Source organism: Lipotes vexillifer, unplaced genomic scaffold (assembly GCF_000442215.2).
Source record: "Lipotes vexillifer unplaced genomic scaffold, Lipotes_vexillifer_v1.1 scaffold1062, whole genome shotgun sequence".
Classification (NCBI taxonomy): domain Eukaryota; kingdom Metazoa; phylum Chordata; class Mammalia; order Artiodactyla; family Lipotidae; genus Lipotes; species Lipotes vexillifer.
Window position 1 is genome coordinate 129684 of NW_006772550.1, and position 14359 is coordinate 144042.

The 14359-nt window shown below is 51.7% G+C and overlaps 1 protein-coding gene across 1 annotated transcript; it reads right to left on the minus strand.

Annotated features, from left to right (window-relative positions):
- Positions 1–2157: 2157 nt before the first annotated feature.
- Positions 2158–11957, minus strand: RGR (retinal G protein coupled receptor). The gene is made up of 7 exons (XM_007447606.1): positions 11860–11957; positions 9760–9916; positions 8546–8667; positions 6734–6887; positions 5198–5315; positions 3291–3404; positions 2158–2826 (listed from the first exon to the last, which is right to left on the minus strand). The coding sequence occupies exons 1-7, from the start codon at positions 11936–11938 to the stop codon at positions 2695–2697; spliced, it is 876 nt and encodes a 291-aa protein (XP_007447668.1). The 5' UTR covers positions 11939–11957; the 3' UTR covers positions 2158–2694.
- Positions 11958–14359: the final 2402 nt, after the last annotated feature.

Below are 14359 nucleotides of genomic sequence, written 5' to 3' on the forward strand. Positions count from 1 at the left end.
GTTGCTTTTCCCCACTTTCTTCTCTCTTCATTTAGCTTATATGACAGGACAAATAGTAATGATATTACTGAGATGGGAAAAATAATCCAGGAGACAGTTTTGTTGGAGGGAGAATGAGCCTGTATTTCAACAAGTTGAATTAAGAGTGTCTCTAACAGGGAAAACAGCAGAAATCCTTTCAATTTCATGGCAAGGGGAAAGATATAAATAAGTTCGGTCTACTACTTTGCTATTGAATGTAGAAAATTTGTAAAATCCTTTTACTTTTAATAGAAAATATAGACGTAGTTTAGGCCATAATTAATTTATGTTTCCTTTTTTTCTAATCAATCAGGCACACAGTCCCTCCTCTTCCCAGGAAAATTGTCCCAGTGGGGATCTTGGGGAGACCAGGGATTGTACATTCCTTTACCTCAGAGACAACTTGCTACTTTATTTGTAACCTTAATTCAAGTCCATTTGTCAATAGGCAGAGTCATCTTTCCCAGCAAGAAGATTGGGTTGGGGGGGAGGGATGGGGGATAGTATTCTACTGTACTTATATTTCTTTTAATAAGAGCTTAAATAAACTCTGAAATCAATGGATCTTAGAATGTAGGCACTCTTTGGAAGCAAATTTTGTGCCTTTTAAATTGGGCTTTATACAATCCCGCAGTTCTGCAGAAGTGGCACCTTGATGAGTCTCCCTAAACCCATTCCCTGAGTGAGATGCAGGGGTATGAGTGGGTGGACTTGGGGATTCTGAACAAACAGCTTCAGGTGGGGCTCTGGTCATTCCCCACCGGGTGCTGTCAGCTCCTCCCATCTCCTGCTGACCCAGCCCAGGGTGGAGATGCCCCAAGCCCACCTTCCCCTCTCCAGACAGACTTGGGGATACAGGGCTCGAGCTGACGCTGCCCTCGGCCACATCCGGCCAACCTGTCTTCCTCCCTGCCTCTCTGAGCACCAGCGGGGGCTTGATCTGTTTGGGGACATGGGCCAGTCTTGCTGGGTGTCTTCAGCCTCATCTAACCTTCCAGCCCTTCTCTCTTAGAGTCTGGGGCTCATCTCCCCTCTTCTCAATGTGTTTCCTCATCCCTCCTTAAGGATTTAGTGTCTCTAATGGGGACGTAAAGGGCGGGTCCCCAATAAAGACCATTTAAAGGTCCACAGGCTGTGGAGGCAGAGTCAGCATCTCTGGGCCGCAGCATCCATCGCTTTCCTGGTGACCCACTCCGTCGGTGTGTGAGCCCGGCTCAGGTTCCAGGTTTCCCCACCCCATCCCCACTCCAGGACCGAAGACAAGGACCCTGCGTGGACGCTGGAGTGAGGCCGAGTGGCATCTCGGCCTCCATAGTGCCTGGCACGGGGCATGGTCTAGGAAACAGTGCTGTGTGAAGGCTGCGTTCCCCTCCCACCCCACAAGGTTTTGCAAACTGACTGAAACGGCCTCTGCTTTGTGCAGACTTCTTGGGAGTTAGATGTTTCTGTGGCCTGATTTTCTGCATCTGCAAAACCAAGAGGCATGTCCTGGTCTGCAGGGACCCCAGATGCTGCTCTCCTGGCCACTCGCTCCCACCCCCGACGTGGGCCCTCCTCCCCTCAGCTCCACGGGATTGGCTTTCAGACTTGCTGCCTCTGCAGTGCCTGGGGCAGCTGTCCCTCCATCATCAGACCTTCTGAAGAGCCCTCAGTCACCCTCCACCCATCTCCATTTCCCTCTAGGGCCATGGGTCCCGCCCAGGCCTGTGCACCTGCTGTGCCTTGTCCCTGAAGTGGGAGGAGCAGAGGGACATCCAGGGATGGGAACCCCAGCGTTAGTGTCTCAAACTCAGATGCCCGCGGGCTCCGCAGGGAAACACACGAGCTGTAACTGATGGCAAAGCACGTGCCCTGAGCAAAGGGCAGAGCCACCCCGCGCCTCAAACTGTCACCATGGAGCCTCCTCTGGGGCTGGTGGGGCCTCATCTTCAGATGTCTGGAGTTCTGAATAAATTGTCCTGATTTTTTAAATGTCGGCAACTGAGCAACGTACAGCTAGCTGTCTTGACTGGTGGGTGCTGGCGGCTACTCTCAGTGAGCAATTTGCATGTGCCTGGTAACATTCTGGGCCTTTCTGCATAGTCAAGTCACCATTACTGTCATCACACCTCACAAGTTGGGAAACAAATGCCCAGAAAGAGTAAGTCATCTGCAAAGATCACGATTTAATAAGTGGTATTTGAACGCTGGCAGCCTGGGTTGAGCTCCCACAAACACACCTGGGGCTTTCACCCCTTTCTATGCAAGTTTCTGAGTCCTAACAGCTGTTCTAATGAGCAGCAGCTTCTACGTGCGTGGTGAGTACACACTATCATGTTCAAGTCTCACGACAGACCTGAGGTGCATATTAACATCCTTATGTTATGGGTCAGGAAGCTGAGTTCAGAGAGCATGACTTTCCCAAGATCTCTCAGCCTCCGTGGGGACCACTTTGACCAACACTCAGGTCTGTCTGGCTCCAAAGTCCCGGCTCCTTCCACGCAGTTTGGTTTCTCTCTGAATCCCCGGTGTTCAGCCTCAGGCCAGGCTCAACAGTGCCATCGGGGATGGTGGGTGCGTGTCTGGAGCTTGGCTCCTGAGGCTGCTGGACAGGACTCCCGGGTAGCCTCCCGTGAGGGGCTCAGTCCAGGGTGGCCAGGGTGGGCCTGGGTCTGAGCAGCGCCCTGGAGAGGCTCACTGCTCTCGGTCTCGCTCTCTTTTCTGCGGCGAGAGGCACTGCCAGATTCCCCTGTGCACCATCTCACTGCCCAGAGCATAGTTGATGGCGTTGACTGTGGGCACAGCCTTGGCAATGAGAGCGGGCACCTGTTGTGACAGAAAAGTCCAGGAGAGAAGTTTCAGAGCCTCTGCTCCTCTCTCTGGTCCCAACTGGTGACTGCAGTCCCCCATGCTCACCCCGACATCCCCCCAGCCGCCAAGCATCTGTCCTTATCTTGATTCTGCAAACTCTAAGCCTTCTCTGACTATGACATACGTTGGTGGATGATGCATGTAATCACAATCCTCTGGGCACCAATCTCAGCCCCTGGTCCCAGAAGGTACATGTCACCATCTGGCTGGCTGTCCCTGTCATCTTACATGAGGCCTAGGCCATGTCGAGCAGCGACCCTGCGTGACCAGGGGACAAGCTAATACCCAGTGACTTGTGAATGTTCAAAGGAAAAGAGAAAGAGAGAGCTTATCTTGGAGGCCATAAAGCCAGAAAGAGAGATGGGGTGAAACAGAGGCACAAAAATGGGGAGAGCTTTGGGTACTGGCAGTGTCTGTACCATTTGCAGCTTGGGGGAGATGGAGGTCACATCCGCAACGGCTGCGTACAGATATAGGAGAGCGTAGGGGCCCCACCCGAGCAGCAGCGTCCTGGCTGGCAGAACGGTGTTCACCTGGGGAGACATGGGTAAAGGAGGGAGGCATCGACTTGCTCTAGGTGGTCGGCAGCCCCGTGAAGTCCAGGAACCAGGTCGGCACTCGGCAGGGCTGTGGGAAGATGCTGAGCCTGTGGGGGAAACTGGGACCAGATGAATCTCTCTTCTGTTTAAGATGCCTGACCCTAGGCCTCTCGTTCAAGCTTACTTGACCTCAGCTGCCTTGTCTGTAAAGTGGCCTGATAATGCCTGACTTGCCGGGACTGGCGTGGATAATGAGCTTCCTTCCTGGTCTGTGTTCTGAGAAACCAGGGGCTCTGTGAGTGTGAATGTGTGCGTAAGGGTCCCCAGGCTGAGCTGCCCTCACAACTCAGCCCCAGAACCAGCTGGCCATCGGTAGCTGCAGCCAACTTGCAGGTCAACCAGTCCTGGGTTCAAAGTGGCCGCTTTCCGCCGTGTGAGATAGAAATCAAGCAGCAGGCGATGTGGTACCACCTATGGCCACAGGAGGGCGCACGACTTGCGCTCTAATTTCAGGGTGGAACTTGCTAAATTCCAGCTCCCCACATACATTCAGAGGTTAAAATCCTGACGCTAAAAATCAGTGCCTATTTTCTTATTGACCATGTCGCCTTTTAACAAAGAAGGTGACTTAAGCTCGCAGGCGTGGTCCCTGGGACAACGCGTGGCGACCTCTGCTGATGTTACTGAAACGGATGGTTTAAAGTCAACGGAAAAATCCGTATGGCAGCCTTGTCTCCTGGCCAGTTGAACCTCCAATAAAATGTGGCGACTTTGAGCACCCAGGCAGGGCTAGGGGAGGGCAGAGAGCGGAGGACAACCGTGGAGGCGGTGATGAGCGGGAAAGCACCGGCACAGCCCTCGCCCTCCTTCTGTGACTAGCGGAACCTGGGTCCACAGCTAAAATCGATTTGTACAGTGCTTTTCCAATTCAAAGAAAAAAAAAAATGTGGCAGATTGTGGCAGAGAGTGTTTCTTTTATGCACTACGATTGCCCACTTGAGTGGTGGAGTCCCAGACCTGGGTTTGATCCAACTCTGCTATTACTAATTGCATGGCTTTTGAGTTGTTTAGCTAATAATTCCTTTCAGCCTCAAATTTCTAATCTGTGACTTAGGGACAGTAAAACCTTTCTTCCTCGGGGAGTGGGTGCAAAAATGAAATGACATAATGCACATAAAGTAACATTAGTACCTGGGTTTTCTGGTTTGTTTTGTTTTTGATTTTGAATTTTTGGTACTTTCTTATGACTCATCTGCTAGAGACTGATAAAGTTAAAGGAAAATCGTGGCAAGAGAATATTAATGCAGAAATTGAGAAATGACCAGGAGGGCTTATTTTGAAGCATTGTTTTTCTTGGACAAACGTGCTTTCAGGTGTGGTTTTATGTTGTGGGTAACAGCCTGTGCCTGTGATTCAATGAAACATCTTGAAGCAATTTACAAGTAGCATTTAAAATGCATGTAATTTTGTGCTAACCCTCACATTCTTGGGAAGGAGCAAGTGTAACAGCAAGGATGGTGTCCGGTAGGGCACCCTGGCTCTCAGAGTTATGGGGTCTGGGTAAGTCTAAGCAGTTCTGATGCTTCCTCCCAGGTCTTGGTGATCCCCAGCAATGGGGAAGGTGTGTTTCTGCCCTAACACCTCATATGCTCAATGTACGAAAGCTGGATTTCTTTCCTGGTCGTTGAAAACACAGCGAACCCCTGGTTGTTGTCACATCATTCATGTTCCCTGGTGTCCCTGAGAGGGACAGAGAGATTTCTCCTGCTCTAGGTGTTGATCCTTACCGGAGGACGGCCAGTCTTCCCGAGTTTCTGCTCCATGAGCCGATAGGATATGACTGTGATGAAGAGGGGCAGGAGGAAGTTGAAAAAGGCCATGGTGAAAAGGAAGCTGGTGAAGTTTCTGCAGACAGAGGGGACGGAGGAGTCAGGATTGCCTCTCAGAGACGATTAGCTACCCTAGAAAGCCCACCAGACTTTGCTCTAGACAGTCAGGTGCACGGAACTGCTCCCGTCAGATGCGTTTTCAGAGTGTGGGTGCTCCCAAGTCCCAGCTGAACCCCCCTCGGAACCAGAGAGCTACTAGGTCCTCCTGGAACCTGCCTTTAGGAGCCAGGGAGCTGGAATGAGGGACAGTCCTCATTTAACTTGCTGTTGGGTGGTTCAGGTGCTCAGCCCTGCTCTCTGTATGTGCCCCAAGCATAGAGAACGGGGCACTTCAGTTTGGGAAACGTGTTTCCCAAATGGAGATGTCAGTGGACCAGGAGGAAGGATTATCCAAGGAGTGTTCCTGGCATAGGGATTTGGAAGGACCCTGTGGATGAGACTGGACATTGTATCACTGAAGAAATCATTGAAGGGACCAGAGAAGAGCCTGGGGTCCAAGGTAGTGGTCATGGGGAGGCAAGAGGGCTGCCCAGAAGCAGGTGGGAGTCACAGGGAGGTAGGCTGCCATTCCATGAAGGGGAGACCATGTCACCTGGGTGCTGTACACTAAGGAGGAGTGGGAAGGAGGGCTGCCAGAAGGACTGGACACCAACTGGGGAAATACCTGCAGGGAATGCCCTGAAGGGCATTAGACAAGACCCAGGGTTCTCCGGTGGGTTTGACCAGGGAAGCGGGTCATCAGTGCAGGTGCTTTATGAGTAAACATGAATAAACATGTAAAGCAGATGAATGCAATGTGGCTCTAGTGGAAGCAAGAGGGGGGCTGAAGCCCATGTGGTCCCTCCCCAAGGCAGCCCCTAGAGGGAGCTCCGGACTCCCCAGAGCCAGGTTGACCTGGCAGTATACTTAGACGTGTGGCCCACAATGGTAGGCTCCATTATGCATTTATTCTTGTCTCTCCAGGGCTTGGCCCAGGGCTTGGCTCACAGCAGATGCTCAAGGAATTCCGAGAACTGAACTCTATGCCAAGGAGGTCCCTTCCAATGCAAAGACCTTAACATTCTTTGACGCTATTGAACCAAGGATATGGCTCCCTGTAGAAGTTGGTAAGTCAGAGCTGGGACATCTGACTGTACTGAAGGTGGCAAAGGGGTTATGGGGCTCAGTGAATGTTACAACCAACACAGGCCAATAGCTCCCCGGATAGGACCCCTTCTGGGGCTCAACTCTGCACCCCAGTTTGCATAACATTCCCATCACTTGGCCAGTCTTTGGAATGGGCTTTCCTTAGTGGGTATCATGACTAGGGAGTTGAGATTGTCTGGCAAATGCTGACATGTCCCCATTTGGATTTTCAGCTGACACTGCTGTCCTGCAGACTCAAAGCCAAGACTCCCATGGAAAGGAGCCTCGAAGCCGCTCCCCTCACCTCACCTGTCCCTCCTGGAATAGTCCAGGGTGCAGCATGTCCCCAGGGGCTCATGGTCATAGTGTCCCCAGCCCAGGAGGGGCAGTGTTGCCCAGAAGGCGGAAGACAGCCACACAAAGAAAACCAGGGAGATGGCCGTGTTCCAATCCAGTCGGCTGCCTGCATGGGACACAGGAGGAGGATGGTTGAGAGGAGGAGATAGCTTGGCAGAATGAAAAATAATGGACTCTATGGTCATGCAGAATGTCCCTAACTGCTGGCTCTGATGCTTAACAGCGTAGTGCCTCAGGCAATTAAGAGTTTCTCTGACCCTCAGTTTTCTCCTTCACAAAGTGGGAATGATACTCCCTGCTTCAGACGATTGTTATGAAGAATAAAAGAGATACTTTTTATTATAACACCCCCACCTTCCCTCTTCCCTGTTTTCGTGCTGCTCGCCTGTGCCCTCCAGCATGGGAAGGGCTTTGATCCAGAGGCCCATGGGACAGGGATTAACTGCTTTATATTAAGGCCGAGAGCCTGTTGCCATCTGAGAAGGTGTGCATTCATGTGTGCACATGTGAGAGTGCGTGTGTGTGTGTGTGTGTGTGTGTGTGTGTGTGCACGCATGCATGATGGTCTGAGGGAGATTTGGGGGCAGGGCTGGGGTAGAACAGGTGGGAGAGGAGCTCCAAGGTCAGATGGGGTGGGAGGGGATCAGATAGGAGTTAGGATAAGAACAAAGGCTTCCCCCCCCCACCCCACCCCCACCCCCCGCCTGGACAGAGGCATGTGACTTTGTGGAGGGCAGGGGGCCATGTGTGTCTGTGGCCAGGGCAGATCTGCGATTCCAAAGGGGAAGTGCTCAGGTCTTGAGGTCATGCTAGCTATGGACCCCAGAGTAACCTCTGTGCCAGGCAAATCCAGAGCTCCAGGACTCAGAGCCCAGGAGACAAAGGGAGAGACTCCCTCTGGAGGCATCCAGGCCATGCCCAATCCCAGCTCTGCCCCTATAGCTGTGTGACTCGCGGCAAGCTACTCAACTTCTCTGAGCCTCTGCTTCCCAGTCTGCAAGCTGGGGGGTTGCTGTGAGTGGTAACTGAGCCACGGCCCCCCAGATACATGTTTATGTATCTCTGTGGTGAGTGTTATTCTAAATGGTCTATGGGTGACCATGTTTTTTTACTTTAATGTGTATTAAAATTATAAGGACATTAAAGTTGTGATTTCACAGATATTTTTTTAGAATGAGACTAAAGCAGGTGTTTAAAATTTTAAAAATGTGTCACTTTTAAGAAAAAAAATAACAGAGCAGGTGGTACACTGATATGGATAATTATGAAGATGGAATTTGACAATACAGCTTGGAAAATCTAGAGCTAGACTCATTTTCATGAAGCCTTCGCATGACAGAGGCTCCGTGGAAGTGTGGGGTGCGAAGGCACATGCCCAGTTTTACACACACACACACGCCTCCCCTCTGCCTCCCAACAGTGCCTGTCTTCAAGGGCATTTTCTGTATCAGGATCTCATTTGATTTTCAAAATAAAACTGTGAGGTAAGTTATAAAAATCATCCTGCAGAGGAGGAGACTAAGTTCAGAGAGGACCTCTGACTTGCCTGAGGCTGTAGTGAGGGCACAGGCAGGCTTCCCAGCATGTGCCTCAACACCTCTCCTGCTCTCTCCCCGCCCCTCCTTTCCTGAGTGCCCACACCCCAAGCTCATGGGCACCTACACCCACCCACAGCTCCCTGAACTGGGAAACACTGAGCAGACCTTCTCCCTGATCACCCTCAGTAGGTGGATGTCCCTCCACTGTGGGAACCCGAAGACATACGGGTGCAGTAGTGGTGATAGCGCCCCCAGGCGATGGCTGCACTGCTGCAGATGCTGGCCAACACTGTTGCAAAGCCCTGGAAGCCGTGAACCTGGCAGCCTCCTGAGCCATAGGGCCAGCGCCTGTGGGAGACACGGGGCACCAGTGACCCCTCCCCCCGTCCCTGTCTTCCTCCCTCACCTGCTCAGCAGCAGCTTGGAAGGCACTTTTAGCTCCTTAGAAAAGGGCTTTAGTATCTGTTTTTCCTATGAGGAAACTGGGGCCTTAGAGATCGAGCCGCTGCGGTGAAGGGGTGGAGCCTGATGCCGACTCTCCAGGCTCAGGGTCCTTCACGGCACCTCTGTTGGACTGAAGGGTCTCCCTGGTGATCAGATGCCTGCATCACAGGAAATGGAACAACCTGATTGGGAGGAGAGCTTGTGCCTGAGGCTCAGAGGGGAAAAGGTACTGAGCCAACGTCACACAGCAGATGAAGACAAAGACAGAGGGTAGATCCCAGGCCTCCCAACTCCCAGCCTCATGGGCCAAGCAAGGAGGAAGCTTCAGTTGTCCCTCCCCAGCCCTGGGAAGGGGTAGGTGGAGAACAAGGCAAGGAATCCTCACTGATTCAGACCCTACAGACTGGTCAGCTCTGAGTGTTTATAGGAGGGCGGCAGTGGGGTGGGGGTGGGGGGCTCTAGCTTTCACAGGAATGTTCCATCTGCTTAAGAAAACAATCCGGTAAACTCCTTCTGAGGCCACTTTGGAAGACCCTGGTTTGCACATAAGGTCTTAGACACTTGTCAAAATCCTTTTTGCTTTCACAAACACTTATTTAAGACTTCCTAGGTGCTAAGCATTGTTTTATATTATTTACAAATAATAAGTCAATACTTCCAACAACCATATGGGTTAGGTAATAATATGCAATTTACAGAAGAAGCCGAGAGATAGAAATAATGAAGTCAGGATTCCAACCTAGGCAGCCTGGTTGCAGAGCCCATGCTCTTAATCCCCGCAGTCAGCCAGCTCTGATGGTCAGGTCCGAGCAACTGCTGCGTTCCAGAAATCGGCTGGGGTTCTACAGGGATAGTCTGGAATTCGGATTTAACCTAGTTCAGTCTGCCCACCCTCTCCCCTATAGCCTTCTACAGGTAGGCAGAATGTCTCTGGCTTGCTGCCCATTGCCCAGAGGTCAGGCCCCAGAGCCCAGGGACTGCAGAGGGGGCAGGTACCGGAGGAGGCTGGACGTGGCTGCCATGAGGGCATTCAGGCTAATCCCACTGTCCGACAGTGCCAAGCTCAGCACCAGCAGGTGGCTGGGAGTCCGCAGCTCCGGGTTCTTGCAGAAACAGAGGATGGTCAGGCTATTGAGGCTGAGGCCGGAGAGAGCTGAAAGGAAGGGGAGAGCTGGCACCGGGGCTGCAGAGGCCCTCCTGGGCTCAGAATGAGGGGCCATGGGGTGGATGGGGCCTCAGCAGCCTCCCCCCAAACCCTCAGCATCCATCTCAGTGCAGCTCACCAAGCCCCTACAACAGTGGGCTGGCCCTCAGGTACCGAAAACCACGAGATGTACACCCTGCCCTCTACCAACGCACAGTCTGATGGGAAGACAGACAAGGAAGAAGTCTGATAAAGTGCAGCACGGTTTGTGCCAGAACAGTTACAGTCATGGACAGCCACTGAGCACTTATCACGTGCCCGGCAGGGTGTTGCGCACTTTATGTGGGTCCTCCCAGTCAGTCTTCACCTGGACACCGTCCTCCCCACTTACTGCAGAGAGGCCGAGGCTCAGAGATGCTGGCCAGCTTGCCCTAAGTATGCAGCTAGGAAGTGGCAGAGCCGGTACTGGAAATCAGGTTTTTCAAATTCCAGAATGCCTTCTCCAAGGGCTCTGGAACAACGTCAGGGAGAGCGTTGGCTAAGGGGTGGCAACGTAGAACTGGGAGCTTCCCAGGACACCAGGCAGTGAGGTGAGCTTGAAGGGAGTGGTCTCCAGTGGTAGACAGACCTGACCTTGAACTTCGGCTTTATCACTCATTTGCCGCCCGTTACGCTCCCTGCACCTGGGCTTCTCCCGTCTAAAGAGGAATGGGGAAGGATCCTGCATTCAAACTGTGAGCATCCACTAGGAGGACAAGGTGTGGAAGAGCATTCTAAAAAGAGGGAACAGCGGGCTTCCCTGGTGGCGCAGTGGTTGAGAGTCCGCCTGCCGATGCAAGCGACACGGGTTCGTGCCCCGGTCCGGGAAGATCCCACATGCCGCGGGGCGGCTGGGCCCGTGAGCCATGGCCGCTGAGCCTGCGCGTCCGGAGCCTGTGCTCCGCAACGGGAGAGGCCACAACAGTGAGAGGCCCGCGTACCGCAAAAAAAAAAAAAAAAAAAAAAAAGAGGGAACAGCACGTGCAAAAACATAAAGCTGTAAACTTTCAAGGCATGTTTGAAGACCTAGAGAGATGCTAGATTGTAGGGTTACCAGTGGAGAGGAAAAGGGGCTTCGGCCACCAGACGATGACATCCAGGGTCTCTGGGACAAGCCTAGTGGCTGCGGCTCCCTCTCCACTGTCGGTTCTCGTTGGGTGAGAAAATGTGTTGATTATTTCTCTGGATATGCTTTGAACAAGGGCTGCATCCCCCATCAACCTAGTCTTGGGCTGGCCCAACTCCAGCGCCTACTGGCCCAGCTCTGGCCTCAGTGAGCATCTTAGGGACTTTGGATTGAAGCTGGCACCTCATGGACCCAGGTCACCCCTAGAGCAGAAGATCTTAGGGCCAAGAGAATGGAGATGGTGCAAGTAATGTGGGGCTGGAGAGGGAAGGAATGAATGAACTGAAAACCCTGGGTGTCTATCTAGGCTAGCACTTTATGCCCTGATCCCATCTAACCTTTACCACCACCCACTTGGCACGTCAGTGCACCAAGGGTCAGAGAGCTCAAGTGTCTTGGTTTCAGTGACACAGACAGCAAGTGGCAGAGCTGTCTGCCTCCAGAGCCTACCAGGGGCCTGATCTTATATGAGATTCTTAGCAGGACTTCCAGGGAGTGGATTCAACTTTCTCTTGGCTGCAGAGACATGAAAAGTCCTGGTTCTTGGTCATGCCCTGAGCAGACGTCCCCTTCTCAAAGTTCCTCCCTCCCTGAGCCTGACCAGCTTCTCTCTCTTGGCTTCCCAGCCTGCGTGCTACATCCCGCAGGTGCAGCCATCAGAACACCCCATGGGACCGGGCACAGAGGAGTAGGGTTTGGGGACCTCTCCTTGCCAGCTTTGCAGCTGCGGCCTGGGTTCTGGGACCCGGCCGAGTTCCTGCTCCACCCCAGCTCCTGCCTGGCTCACCTTCCACCAGCAGCACCGTTCCCACTGCCAGGACCTCCAGCTCCCCGAAGCCGGTGGGCAGGGTCCCGGACTCTGTCATTCTCTCTGCTTTTCTCCCAGCTGACCCAGCTCTTCTCTGGCTCCCCCAACCCAGGCCCCTCTGTTATAAAGGGCCATTCCACGTGCTGGCACATGCAGGTTATTATGCTAGACATTGAGCTCCTTTTTGCTGCCTTCCCTGGCCCCTCCAAGTCATCCTCTTGGCCGGGGCAGAAGGAACCCATTCACCAGTTAGACAGTGCCGCCTTTGTGAAGCCAGCATGGAGTCCTGCCTCATTCATTTCGGCTCCATCGGATTAAGAACCTGGAATCCAAATGGTGTATGGCTGAAAGCTAAATTAGAAGAGAGTTGCATAACGAAGGGAGGGATGGGGGGCAGAAGGGGGGATTTGAGCTGCAGCTGAGCCTGAGAACGGGTCAGGAACCAGGCTCTTCCATGTTTTCAGGTGCTGACAAGCCTAGCACCTGTGTGCATGTGTGTGCACATATGTGTGTGTGTCCACCTGCTCATGTGTGTGTTCTCACAAGCAATGGGGAAAGAATGCTGGTTGGGAAGTCATTTGCTGTCATAGAAAGAGCTCCAACTGGGACTAGAGACTGGTTCTGGTTCTGCATTAACCATTAACTAGCTATGTCCCTGGGGCGGGACCACTGGGGTCATCTCCGTTGCCTCTTTAGCAAAGTAAGCATCTTTGCCCCTGGCCTGTGTGAGTCTTGGTCAGAAGAATACATGGTGGATATAGCCTTTGGGGCTGCATTTCCTGTCTCCCATAAAGCACTTAAGTTATGCAAGCACAAGCATCTCCCAAGGCACTGGATTGGGACAGAGGGGCTTCTGTCTTCTTGTAAGTAGCCCATGACCCACTAAGAGCTGTGCCTTCTATAAATGAGGGACTGCTACAAGTTACACACTGGCTTATAGTGACAGTTACATCAAGAAACACTATTCCTGGGAATTCTCTGGGGGTCCAGGGGTTAGGATTCTTCGCTTTCACTGCCAAGGCCTAGGTTCAATCCCTGGTCGGGGAACTAAGATCCAACCAGCTGCACAGTGCAGCTAAAAAAAAAAGAAAGAAAGAAAAAAGAAAAAAAGAAGAGAAAAGGAAAAAAAAAAGAAACACTAATCCAGAACAACTTAATTCATTTTCAGGTAAAGAAACCAAGGCTCAGAGTGCTACCATTACTGAACACAAGCTCATGTGCCCGATGCACAGAGGCTAAAAAAACGTAAACATCAGTTTGAAGCAGAGAAAAGTTTACTGCAGGCCATGCAAGGAGGAGTGGCTCGTGCCCCAAAAAACGCAAACTCCCAGAAGGGTTTCAGCAAAGCATTTTTAAAGGCAAGGTGAGGGAGGGGCATGATTGGTTGTTGCAGACTTCTTGGTGTCAGATCCTTTGTTCTTGCAGCTGTCCACCTATGTCAGGCCACGATGTTCTTGTAAACCTTCAACAAGACAAATGTTATTCTTTTTCTGCAACTCTTTATCTCTTTATGAATAGAAAAGTGTTATACTCTTAAAGGTCAGAGCTTTGAGAATGGGCTATTCTGTATATTTCAGGCTATAGGCAACATTCTTAACTCTAAGCCAAAGCAATAGAATAACAAAGTTAAAGAAACAGATCTAATATGGAGTCAGGTTTGTTCTTCCTTACTACACTACCAGTAATATAGCTAATATTTATTGAGTGCTTGCTAAGGGCTAGGTACTGTGCTAAATGATCTTATGATGATTCTTACCACAACTGCACAAATTAGATACCATCATCCTTTTCGTTTCACACAAAGAAACTGAGGCTCAAAGCAGTAAAGAACTGGCCTGAGGTCATGCAGTGATTCAAGGATGGAGCTGGAACAGAAGCCCAGTCTCCTACTGCCTGGGCTCCTGGTCAAGCAGCTCATTTTATCCTGTAAATGTTCATTTCCCATGCCCTTCCTCTTGTTGCCCCCCACTTTTATCCAAGCCTAACCTCCCCTCAAGGCTGAACTGACTTTCCACGTGTTCCTGGAAGCCTTCCTTGATTACCCAGTTACCAGAGAGTGTTCCCTGCCTTTCCTGATTTCCATCTTGCATTACTGTAACCAGCAACATATGTCAGGTTTTTTTGTTCATGCCTGCAAGATTGCAAAAGACTTCAAGGGAGAAGAGAAAGCAGGACAGGACCAGGAACCAAGGTTAGAATTTAGGCTGGCAAAAGAGAGCAGGGTTGTTGCATCCCCAACAGAAGGAGGAAAAGCCAGCAGGAAGTCCCTGGTGGTCCAGTGGTTAGGACTACGTGCTTCCACTGCAGGCGGGCACGGGTTCGATCCCTGGTCGGGGAACTAAGATCCCACATACCATGCGGCATAGCCAAAAGAAGGAGAAAAAGCCAGAGGTGGGAATGGGCAGGGCTGGCTTTCTGGTTTGGGGAGGAGGAGGTACAGGTGGGAAGCACTGAGAAAATCACATTGGCTGAATCGGAA

Coding starts and splice junctions, on each gene's coding strand:
- RGR (XM_007447606.1), bottom strand. CDS start 11,938: ATGACAGAGTCCGGGACCCTGCCCACCGGCTTCGGGGAGCTGGAGGTC. Junction 6,888..8,545: donor CTATCACCACTACTGCACCC/GTATGTCTTCGG, acceptor TGTCCCATGCAG/GCAGCCGACTGGATTGGAAC. Junction 5,316..6,733: donor GACTATTCCAGGAGGGACAG/GTGAGGTGAGGG, acceptor CTCTGTCTGCAG/AAACTTCACCAGCTTCCTTT.